At 53.8% G+C, this 12,148-nt stretch overlaps 1 protein-coding gene across 1 annotated transcript in view; it reads left to right on the top strand.

The window, feature by feature from the left end:
* The window catches only part of ZSWIM5 (zinc finger SWIM-type containing 5), a 97,290-nt gene that overhangs the window by 75,917 nt on the left and 9,225 nt on the right, over window positions 1-12,148 (top strand). The window contains exons 3-7 of the mRNA XM_084266230.1: window positions 604-752; window positions 1,341-1,491; window positions 6,722-6,901; window positions 9,199-9,375; window positions 11,480-11,626. Of these exons, the coding sequence (XP_084122356.1) occupies window positions 604-752; window positions 1,341-1,491; window positions 6,722-6,901; window positions 9,199-9,375; window positions 11,480-11,626 (804 nt within the window). The remainder of the gene's footprint in view (window positions 1-603; window positions 753-1,340; window positions 1,492-6,721; window positions 6,902-9,198; window positions 9,376-11,479; window positions 11,627-12,148) is intronic.

Here is a 12,148-nt window from a genome sequence, read left to right on the forward strand (position 1 = left end):
CCCACTCTGGTCACAGTTTGCTCTTTGAAGGGTTATTGATCCTTTGCTCCTTGCCGCAGAGGGTCTCTCCCGGGCAGGCACGCTGATGCACAGGGACTTGTTCCCTGTCCTAAAGCAAATGAAGAGCAGGACCTGGTGTTTAACATGGGGCCCTGGGGCCCTGTGCAGTGGTACCTTTACTGTTCCCAACAAGGGCTTGCAGGAATTGGAGCTTTGCTGATCCTTAAACAAACCGGTGATGTGGAGCAGGAGGAAGAGCACCCCAGGCAATCCCTGGAGCCAGGGAGCACTCCAGGCTCTGCAGCTGCACTGCCTGCATCCCCAGGGACTTTGAAGGAAGGCAGGTCCCTTCTTTCAAAGCCCCACTTAAGAGGGCTGGCTAGGCATTGACATTGTGGTTGGGATCCCTCCTTTTGGGTGCTGTCACCAGCATGGGAGTTTGGTGCTGCTGGCTGGGGCTCACTGCCTGGGAACCTGGCTGGTTTTTCCTCACCCAGGCTGACAAAATAGAGGTGGGTTTGCTTCTAGCCGGTTGGACTGCTGGCCTTGCTGCTGTAAACATGGTTGTCTTCTTTTTTTTCTCCTCCTTCTCCATACCCACAGGTGCTCCCGACCCCACTGCTGGGGCCAGCATAGATGATGAGAACTGCTGGCACTTGGACGAAGAACAGGTCCGAGAGCAGGTGAAGCTGTTCCTATCTCAGGGAGGGTACTACGGCTCGGGGAAGCAGCTCAACTCCATGTTTGCCAAGGTGAGGAGCCTGCTACTCTCTCCCCTCTCTGCTCGGTGTGTCACGTAGCCGGCAGCTTGCCGGCTGCCCTGGCAGGTTGCCCGTCACAGCTGGGAATCTCTGCTCCAGTGCCTTCTCGCCCGGTCGCAAAGCAGGCAGTTGTAATCCAGGCTCTGGGTCAGGCCTGGGTTGTCTCACCCTCTCTCCTGGCAGGTCCTTTCCTCCCACACAATGGGCTTGACATCATCCCTGTGTGAGGGAGGGCCTTCCCCCATCTCCCCATCAGCACGGTGGGAGCAAGGCCAACCCTGCAGAGCCTACCAAGGCCATCGCGAGGTGGCACCAGCTTATGGGCTCTTCTCTTTATTTGCAGATGGGTCTTGTTTTCATGCTTCTGATCACTTAGTCCTCTTTACAGCCTAGCCTGTGGCAGCTGCTCACCTGGACTCCAACCAGCCACATCACAGCTATTGCATGAGTGCTAGAACATGTGACTATACATTATACACATATATATGTATATATTTACAGTCTGGACCTAACCAGTCTTTAACACCTTGGAGGGACCATGGTTTGTCTCACCCAAGACCTTCTCCCTGTCCGTTCCAGGTCCGGGAGATGCTGCGCATGAGGGACTCCAACGGGGCCAGGATGCTGACGCTGATAACGGAGCAGTTCATGGCTGACCCTCGGCTCTCCCTCTGGAGGCAGCAGGGGACGGGCATAACGGAGAAGTGCCGGCAGCTCTGGGACGAGCTGGGTAAGGGTCACTGTCTTGCAGAGAGCAGCATCAGGGTTGCCAGACATCACCCCAGAGGCCTTTGAGGTTCTTTTTGAGGGGCAGAGATGACAGGAGCTTATTCCATCCCTGGATGGGGAAATCCTGGTGGAACAGCTGGATCAGGTCCAAACTACACAGTTCAGCACCTTAAACCTGCTGCTCTCCTGCAAAGGGGATGACAACGGGTGGGCGGGGTGTGACTGGTCCTGTACTTGCAGCAGCCTGGTGTTTGGTATGTTGCCTCAAAACCTTTGCAAGGGAGGACACAGGGGCTGGGGAGCTCCAGGGGCTGGACATGACCTGGACGTAGAAGTGTTCTTCCTGGAGGAACTGAGATCCAGAGGAGAAAAGCAGTTTCTCAAGTCTTATCCCACCTGGGAGATTGCAGCCTGCTCTGGTGCACGTTTCCAGGGTGAAGGGGCAGGATGGCCAGCACAGAGCCTGGCTTTAAGGGAAATGCAGTTCTGGGTAATTCTAGGTAAGCACCTTAGACACCGGCTCAGCTGGCTGACACCATAATATCATTAGAATAAAACATTTAGGTGACGTGGGCCCAAGGAGGCTGGTTCTGTGGTGGAGTTAACCCAGCAGTTGTGGGTTCTCCTGGACATCTGGGATCTTGAGTGAATAGTTTGACTTGTGCCGTAGTTTTACCAAGTGAGTTTGAGCTTCTCTGCAGCCTGCTGATAGGAGATGCTGTATAAGGGTAAGGGCTTGTGGACTGGGACCCAAGGGATGTTGTAGAGAAGAAGGATAAGGGTGGTCCAGCATCTGGAGCACATGAAACTGCAGCTGGGACCCTCCTATCCAAGAGCCCAGCAAATGCAAACGTAGCTGTAAGGCTGGAGAGCCTGCCCAGACTGCGCAGGCAGGGGCAGGAGGGGAGTGTCTTGCTTCTGTGTGAAGTTCCCTGTGTGGAAATAACCACGCCAGCTCTGGAGAGCTCATCTGTGCTGGCTTGCCAAGAAGATATTTCCAGGATTTTGGGAAGCTGCAGCTAGATGGTTGGATTTACAAGGATCCTGGAGAGGTGGCCAAAGCCACCAAGCCAGAATTTCTTCATGGAAGAAAGCAGACACATCAGTGAAATGTGGATGGATGGGTGTCTGGGCAGGCCTGGACACAGGAAGGAATTTGCCCAGAATTACAGATTATTTAGCCAGATTTCAAACCCTCTATCCAAGCTGAGAGCCCTCCCTCCCTGGAGTGGTTGGGTTTCAGTCCTGGCTTAACTGTGCAAGGACCAGGTTGGTGCACGTAGTTTTGGTCAGCAGAGTGGGAGGAGGTGACGGCACGTCTCCATCAGCAGATGGCAAGGTGTTGAGGGAACGTCAGAGCCCTACCAGGGCTGGATCAGTGTGACAGCAGGTGAAGCGTGGTGCCAGCCAACACACGTCAGAGCGAGCAGCTCTCCTGGTGTAGGCACGTCACACGGGGAGGGATTTGGGCATCTCCAAGCTGAAGAGGAGCCCCTGTGGAGGACACTGTGATGGTCCAAGAAGGGACTTCAGGGCAGGATGAGCATGGGCTGTACTTAAAACAGGGATTGTTCCCTCATCTTACATAAGTGTTTTGGATTTGTCCCTGGGCAGCATTTGGTGTAGGAACAGACCTTCCCTCTGAGGGACCGGAGCTGCTGTGAGTTGATGGCGTTAACCCATAACGACCATCAGCAATGCGGAGGGATGTCCCAGCCCATCGCTGGATGGGTAATGGTAACTGGGACGTGTGAGGTGGTGAAGGCACGTTGTCTGCCAGCCTGTGCCTGCGGATGCCAGAGCTGCCTGGTATCACCGCTGCTGCCAAAGGGAGGAGGCAGGAGGGGCTTGTTGCCAGCTGCCACCGGAACCCCCGGCACAGACCGCGTTCCCCTGCCACGTGGAAGAGAAAAGTGGGCCTTGCAGAAATTATTTTGGGCACGTGTTTAATAATTAATCATCGATTTTTAGCAGAGACTGCATCACAGACTTGCGTGGGATTGGAAGAAGATCAGCCTTAAAGAAGATTGGGGATTTATACTGGGGAAAATATAAAGGATTTTGCAGGATTTCAGAGGGTTTTTTTTTTTTAAAAACAAACAAAAAAAATTAGAATAAAAAGGGCATCCTTTGATTGCACGTGTGCTGCCAACAGAACATCTATTGCCCCGTCTGCTGGGGAGCCAGAGGAAAGACCTACTGGGTGGAGAGCTCTGCAGCGTGGGAGTATTTGCCCTGCCTGGCGCATTAGTACTTACGATTAAAGCCTAATTACAAAAAATAGACGAAAAACCAGCTGAAGTGCAGCCTGACCTTAATCTGCCTGGAGACGGGTTTATTTATCTCAGCCACTTGTTTACAGTGGGGAATTTCAGCAGATTAAGCCAGGGAGCGACCCTGTGGGAAATGGGAGAATTTCTTTGATGGTTTGGAAACTTGGGCGCGGGATCGGAGTGCCTGTCCTCTTTGGGGCCGGGACTGCTGGGCTGGGAAGCCTCTGACCCGTCCCCCCTCCCCTGTTCCTGCGCCCAGCCCCGTCATCAAAAAGCATTTTTGTTTAGAGGCTTAGCTTAATCGTGATCTGCTGCTTTGTTCCCCACTTAACCTCCTGCTATCGGAAAAGTTCAGATGAAGGTTTCTGCAGCATGTGAACAGACACAGAGTCTGACCCTCCGTGGTGTTTCGGATCAGGATGGGAGTCACTTGTGCTGTCAGCTGATGTCACTTGACCATTGGGCTCTGAAAACCCCTCTTTTCTATCTCCCAGATAACTGTTGCGGCTGAGACAGATACGAATCCCTCTTCCTTTCTTGTCCCCACGTCCCTGCCACATCTTCCCTTCTGCAGGAGGGCCCGGGGTCACAGTGTTTTGGCAGGCAAAGGATGCAAAAATAGGCTGCAAAGTCATGAGGCTTCCAAGGATCACATTTTAGTTGAGCTGTGGGAGCCGAAAATCCAGCAGGCACATCGCATTCCTGGGGGTGGCAGGGCTGGAGCACCAAGACTCCTTACCGGCTGAACTGATGGAGGCTGCTTTTTGCATGGGCAGCACCGGAGCTGGGGAAGAGGGACAGTGACAGCTGGCAGGAGCGCTGGCAGGAAGTTGATGCTCAAAACCAGTCAGAGCCCTGAGATGCCAGCACCAGAGCAGAAGGCAGGATTTTAGCTCATACCCACCCTCAGCATGGCAGCAGGCAGATGCCCACCCCTCAGCTGAGGGGCAGTAACCAGAACTGTAAGGAACACTCATTTTTTGGGAGTTGAAACCTGCTTAGGGGTTTTTTTCCCCCAAAACCAATGTGTCCATGGCCTGCAGAGGCCTGGGAGTGAGGGACACAGACCTGGTGTGGGAGGGCTGGTCCCCAGCAGCCCCTAGGGAGATAGCTCTTCTCCTGCATGTGCGTCGACCACTGATGTTGCAGCTCAAAAGTCTTATTCCCTCTGTTCATCAGAACAGAGTGGGGTTTCCTTGGAGCAGCATAGAAGTGGATGGGCCAGTGCTGCTGTCAGTATTGGCCGATCTTTAGTGGCTGCAGTTGCCTTCCCTGTGCCCGTTCCTGGATGGGATGCTGCTGCCTCCATCTGCGTTGTGACGCCGTGACGTCTCTCCTGCTGAGCCAGGCTGCTCCGAGGGGGCAGACGTGCTTGGCCTCTGCATCTCACCAGTAACTTCAACGAAACGTGTCTGCAAGTCCCAACTGGCAGAGGAAGGGTTCCAGGAGATGCACCCAAAAAGCATCGCCAAAGCTCAGCTCTACTCCAGGGGTGTGAGGAGACACCGGAGTGGAGCTGGAGCCAGGATGTTGCTGCTCAGCCTGGTTTTGCCTTGCACTGCTGGGCAAGTGGATGGGCTGCCCGTGTTGGAGCTGTGGCTGCTTGGCTCCACAGCATGGCCATGCAGCTGGGGAGCTGTCACACAGAATGCAGTGACCAAGGGAGGCAGTGTGGGCATGTGGAGGGATCTCCTCGCCATGCAATGGAGCCGTGTTGGGTGCTGCTGTCCTGCCACTGGCTGTCACCTTGGGGTGGGAACTTTGGAGTGATGGAGAGGTGGGGGGGAGGAGCTGGCTGTTGGGGAGAAAGATGGTGCCCTGGGTCTCTGCTGGACTCATGGAGGAGAGGCAGAAGAGAGTGTTTCTGCAGGAGGCTGAGCTGTCCCGTGTGCGTGGCGGGATCTGACATGGGCAGAAAGACAAGCAGCGTGGGCTGCTCAGCCTGGGGGGATCCCTGGGGACACCTCACATGGCAGCTGTGCCAGCACGCAGCCGTCCCACCCTGCAGGGCAGGCTCAAGGGAGGGGACACGCTATATCCTGGCAGTTCTGCAGGGAAATTTGGGCAGCAGTGCAATTAGCTAAAGGAGAATTCACGGGTTTGCACTCATTTGGGTTGCTACAGCCCTTTTCAGAGCAGTGAGTGACCCAGGAGAGTTGGCAACACTTGGTGAGGAGCACCAACCTCAGCCCTGTCTTTTGGAAGGATGAGTTGGGTGTTAATGACAGCAGACGTCCTTGGGCCTGGTTTTGCCTCTCATGCAGCAGACAGTCCTTTGAGGTCCCATGGTTGAGCTGGAGGGTGTCAGCGTGGGTGTCCCACTGATGGGCACCTCTGCCTGTGAGATCACACATGCTTCAGAGTGGCCTGTGAGGCACGAAGCCTAACTCCAGGTTCCTCTGCAGGCTGGGGGCTACTGGGGACTAAAAAAGGAAAGGGGGTGGGGGGAGAGGGGGGTGGGAGGAAGAAAATAAACCAAATCTCCTTTTTAAATAGTTGAATGCAAATGGCCTGAAGAACAATGGCAGATGAAATAGTATTCAGAGCGGGCTTTAAAGCGCTTGGAACGTGGGTAGGATCAAAATCAGGTTAGTCTTTGGAGATACAGACTCTGCAGCTTTGCCAGGGTGTTTTTAAGCAGGCTTTGATGTGTAGTTCAAACACTAGATTTGTCCTGGCAGACAGAAGCACTCACAAATTCATACACAGCCGCTCTCTCTCCTTCCCTCCTCCCCACTGTCCCCCATCTCATGAGATTATAATTTAGCTTCATTACAGAGGAGTTTTACTTTTATTTAAAAGCTGTCTAAATCCCCCTCCTGGGCCCGTGCATTATGCTGGAATGAGTTTACCAGTGCCGATGAAACCTTGCAGGCTCTCGCGACGAGCGTGGCAGCACAACTTAGGCCCCACGGGGGTACAGTGGTGGCACCTCCTTGATTTCTTGGCTTTGTTTAGGGGCGCTGTGGGTGTGCGTGGTGTTAAACCCACACTGCAAGCTGGAAGAGAAATCCTGCTGGCTCCGGCAGCTGCGCAAGTGGGGCGAGATGGATGTCTGTCCCCTGGAAGACGGTAATTACGGTAACGAGCTTCCCAACATCACCAACGCGCTCACGCAGAGCTCCGGTCACAGCCAAGGTGAGTCTGGCAGTGGAAATCCAGCCGGTGGTCACAGGGGTTGGGGTCTGGGTCAAAACTTATCCTGAGGTTAAGATACCTCAGTTCACTTTCTGTTGGTGTCTCCGGGAGTCAGGGGAATACAGAACATTTCTCTTGACAGCCTCTGGTTTTAGATAGACTTGGAAATGTTTGACTCTTTGCTACATCATGGGTGAAGTCACCTGTATTTTGAGCGTGAACATAGAGGCCGTTTTAAAGCCTTTCAACCTTGGGGGAGTTTAGACCCCCATGGTCTGCGGGGATGGAGTTTCATGGACAGCTGGCACTGTGTGAATTAGAGCTGGTCTTGGAAACCCTTTCTGTACAGTGAGGGTGAGGAACTGGAGGTGACACAGAACCCCTTTCCCAGCCCTTCAGCCTTTCCTTTGGGCTTCAGTTCAGGTCGTGGACAAGTCAGTAGCCAGGAGTTAAACACGTTTCAAATGCAGAGTGCAGACAGAGCAATGTACTTACGGGGTTGTTCCTTCACGCTAAAATACTTTCTCAACCCCTGACAAAGCACTTGCTCCCTTTGAATTTAAGCACCCCCCCTTCCTATTGCCTGGAGTAGACATTAATTGGAAGTTACTGCTCTTACCGTGCCTCCATCTGCTGCACTGGAATTGCTCTTTGGTGTGTTACGCGTGGCCAGAGTGGGAAGAGGAGAGGGGGACGGCAGTCGTGCCACCAAGGAAACTTCTCTCTTCTGGGTGGGATTAGTCCCTCGACAGCAGCTCGGGAGTGTGACTGTCCTGCCAGCCCACCCAGCCACGGCCAGGACCACACACCCCGGGCTGCTCGCTTCGCCTGCCCGTGCACATCCTCGGGGAGCTGCTTAATTTAAACCTGGCCTCGCTCCATGACCCGCGCCAGCCCCGGGACTCCCCCTTGGTGTTCCCAGCTCCACTGAGAGGATTCACTCTGGCATTTGGGGCAGGTTGCCGGGGCTGAGCAGGTCGCTTTTTTTAGATGAGCAGGGTGTTTCCAAAGCACGTGCCAGGGGTGTCCCCTTGTCCCCAGCGCTCCTGACTCGCCAGGCAGGGGACTGAAAGCAGCACAGATCCTGGAGCTGTCCTGGGGTTAACGGCTGTGCCTATGCAAATGCTGCTGCGGATTGTTGCCAGCCTCTTTTGTTACTGAAGGAGAACAGATGATTCCTGAAATCCTTCCTGGTAAAGTGAGCAGGCTTGGTTCCCTACATATGAACACCTGTTTAATTTCTCTCCACCTCGGGGTGCCCGCAGCATTCAGGCTAATTGCTTGTTGCCATCGTTTCCGGAGCGTGTTTATCCAGCCTCCCTGGATCAGCTTTGAGCTGTGCCTTTTGTTTCCCCACTCCCCCCATTCCCCCCCCCCCAACGCATTTAACTCGGCCCCGTCATGTGGGTTGTAGGATCTGACATTCAGCGTCATCTAACATTCAGCATCGCGTCATCTTTAGGGTTTCCCCTGCCTTGCAGGTCGCAGGACCAAACATTGGGCACTGCATGCCCTTTGGGGCTTCCCCTACCAGTTGTGTTTGGCCCTTATGATCCATCGTGGCTGAAGCAATAGCAGGATTGCTCCAGACTGGCCTTTTCCTTCTGACAAACCGCTCTGGACAGAGGGAAATGTTCATCCAGCATTCGATAGTCTCAGAAATGTCAGTGACTTTACAGAGCAGCACTGAAGAGGAGCACAAACATTTGCTGCAGAGCAGCAGTGGGGTTTCAGACGATGCCACCCCCTCTCTTCCAGCTCCCTTGCAGAGCCAGAGGAGGTTGCTGGAAGGTGATGGTTTTGCTCACCTTACTTTACATTGCTCACCAGACTTTACGTCAGAGAAGAAGAGAAGAGAGCTCCTGGTGCTAGCATGGAGGCTGACCCAGTCCTGACACCCCAGCAGCTGCCTACACACCAAGTGCCATGGAATGGGAATGCCCTGCCACTTCTCAAGGCAGCAGCCTCGTGTGTGACAGTGGGTTATTGTCAGAAAGCAGACAGGCAATCCCCTCCTCTCTCTCGCCTCTCTGGCTAAGGCAGCTGTTCTAGCAAGATACTTAGTGATGCTGTGTAAGGAGACAGTAGTATCCATCAGAGATGGGGTGGGCAGCAGAGGTGTCAGGGCAGTCTGTTGCAGTGTGAGAGCCAGAGCCCCGTGCTCAGCCTGGAAATGGCTGTGGTGGGACCAGGCGAAGCTTTATTCTCCTTGGGAAGACGTTGCTCTGCCCAGGGAGGTCATGCCTGGGGGCAGGAATGGGCTGTCCCTGCCCCACTGATGTTTTCTCTCTTTGCAGACTCGCTGGCCAGACCCAGACGAACCGTGTTCACCCGGGCGATCGAGGGCTGTGACCTCCACTGGCAGGACAGCCACCTGCAGCGCATCATTAGCAGCGACTTCTACGTGTCTCCCTCCTACCAGCGGGAGGGCGAGAGCCTCCTCTTCAACTCCCAGGGGCAACCGCTGTGGCTGGGTGAGCATCCAAACCAACAGCCCCTCGCATGGCCTGCCTGGGTAACGTTGCTGGTGGAGAAGAGCCACACAAGGCATCAAAGAAGCTCTTTGGTTCTTACAGGCTTCTGCATCCTAGATTGAAAGTGCCTCCCTGGCTCTTAGCCTGAGGAATAGGTTGAGCAGAAGAGCTTGATGCCCTCCCATACCCTATCCAGAGTCCTTACAGCAAGCCCCACGTCTTTGCAGTTTGGGTTCCCCTTGGGCAGCTTGGATCAGGCTCATTGTGTCCTCTTTTCATCCTGCCAGTGTTTATCTGTCCCCAGAGCAAGTTCTTGCTGTTCCCAGTCCAGGGGGACTGGACACTTCAAGTCACTTGAAAGTTGGCTGGGGAGCACAGCTCTGTCCTCTGGGGTTTTTCCTTCCCTCCTCTGTCCCTCTCTTCAGTTTTCCCTTAAAGGCAATTAGCAGACAGTACAATTAAGACTTGCATGCACTTAAGGCATACTGAACCAGTCACGCTCAGTATCGTCTGTCCTGCGCTGCAGACCTTTAGTCCATGTACCATGAGCCACACAACTTCTCCACTGTGAAATCATGACCCTGGGCAGACCTGTAGCCCTTAACAGCTATGTGCCTGGGATGAGAATGAGTGCGATGAAGGGTTTGGAGGGTGGCTGGTGTGGCTGTCAGCCCTCACACTGGCCCCCAGTTGGGAGCAGGAGGGGACATTTCCACTCTGGGAAGAGTTTTGTGTAGATGCAGGCAGCAGGTCTCCTCCTTGCACAGCCATAGGCAATGGTGGTGGGTTAGTGCTTCCATGGATTCCATCTACCAAGGACATGGTGGCTGCAGCTCGCTTGTCCTTAGCATAACCTGGGTTCTGCTGAGCCCTTTGGCCCAGCTGGTTGGTGCATGGGATATTTTTTTTGTTCCCTGATGTATTTGCTGTGATTTTTGGATTTTGGGCTTTCACTTTCTTGGCACCCCTTCAGGGGCTCGGTGCTGGAAGAGGAGTGTGATTTGTCAGCAACTTCCAGTGATAAATTCAGTGAGGAGCTGAATATTTCATCCATTTAGCAAATGAATAGAGGGAGCAACAAGAAGCTCTGCTACAGATGTGTTTGTTCTAAAACCTCTTCCTCGCGTGTTCCTTGCGGGTGACCTTTGGGACGTGGAAACCCTGTTTGTGTAGGTGGTTGTCTGTGTTTCTAAAGCTTTCTGAGCTCTTCCAGGAATAGAAATTATCCCTCTACCATAATTTTAGACCTTCTGTGTTTGACTTCCCGCCCGCCCTTGGTAGAACATTCTGCAAGAAAATGGGATTTTTGCTGCTTGTTATGCAGCATGTCATGTCATCTGCTCCTGCTAATTTCTCACTCAGTCATAATCCTCTCCACAGTTGCTTGTGATTTCAGGTGAGCAATGAGCAGCAGGAGCAGATGAATTCCTAAGCAACTGTGAGTCTTGGGGGCCAGGTATACGTGTGTGTGTGTGTTTCATGCAACTGTTCCTAATAATAAAACACCAGGTAGGAGAGCTGCAGAAGGTGTCTGCAGAGCTTGCTCCACAGAGGCGTTAAGGAAACAGTTCAAAACACCACCCCAAATCTGCTGGTGCTCTCAGCACAGCGCTGGGTACGCAGCCTCACCCCGTGTATCACCACCTGTGCCAGGAGAGCAGGGAGAAGTGTTGGATGAGGCTCCAAGAAGCACCCAGCAGTGAGGGAGGTCATCATAAGCCACCCAGATTTTAGGAGGAATGAGTGGCAGGGTGGTAGCAGCCTGTGTTTGGAGCCATCATACTGCTGCAATGGCGTGTTGGAAATGCTTCCACTAGATAAGGATTGCGGAGGTGGGGATTTAGGTACTGACGTGGCTGCTGTGGGTTGAATGTGGTAGGAGTCCCGTTTAGTGTTCCTGGTAGGCATCCCTGCCAGGAGCAGGGAGAAAGGATGGCTTGAAGGCAGGGAGTAGGAGTGTTTAGCTGGGGTGTGGGGAAGACCAGTAGAAGAAAATGCCCTGAAGCCTGATGCCGTCAGGTTCTTTACCCCAGCCAGTACCATCCTGTGAATTTCTGTGCTCCTCTGGCTCAGCCATGCCCCCGTATTTGTCCTTGCCTTGCAGAACACGTCCCAACAGCCTGTGCTCGGGTGGATGCCCTGCGCTCCCATGGCTATCCCAGAGAAGCTCTCCGACTAACTGTTGCCATCATCAACACCCTGAGACTGCAGCAGCAAAGGCAGCTGGAAATATATAAGCATCAGAAGAAAGGTATGAGTAGAACTATGGGAGAGGGTCCCTTGAGGTCTAGCTGGGGTGTCCCAGCTGGCTGAGAAAGTCTTCTCCACCTCAGAGGGAAGCGCTGCCCCATCCAGAGTGACTGAGGTTGACAGTGAGCAGTGCTGTTTGTATCAGACAAACCATCACATCTGATTGCTCGAGCCAGACAGTGTTGGTACCCACCCCTAAGGACAGAGCAGTGCCCACATGCTGTCGTGGGGCTGCTGGACTAGGGGTGTCGTTCCCGCTGTTGCTGTCTGGCTGCCTGTAGGGATCGCACAGGCGATGGTGGGTAATGTCGGCATTGAGGAGGAGCTGCTTGCCTGCAGAGCTGCAGCAGCTGACTCTGTGTGCTACCTCCACCTTGCACTCGCTGAGTAGATTGTACCAGGAGACAAGACCCATGTTTCTCCTTTGGCAGAGGGCTGGGGTCAGTTATTGCAGCGCTGCTGGTGGTCAGTGACTCCTGGGCCTTGCTGGCTCAGCCAGCTTGAGATCATCCCATGATGAAGC

Source organism: Gallinula chloropus (genome assembly GCF_964237585.1).
Source record: "Gallinula chloropus genome assembly, chromosome: 6".
NCBI lineage: Eukaryota > Metazoa > Chordata > Aves > Gruiformes > Rallidae > Gallinula > Gallinula chloropus.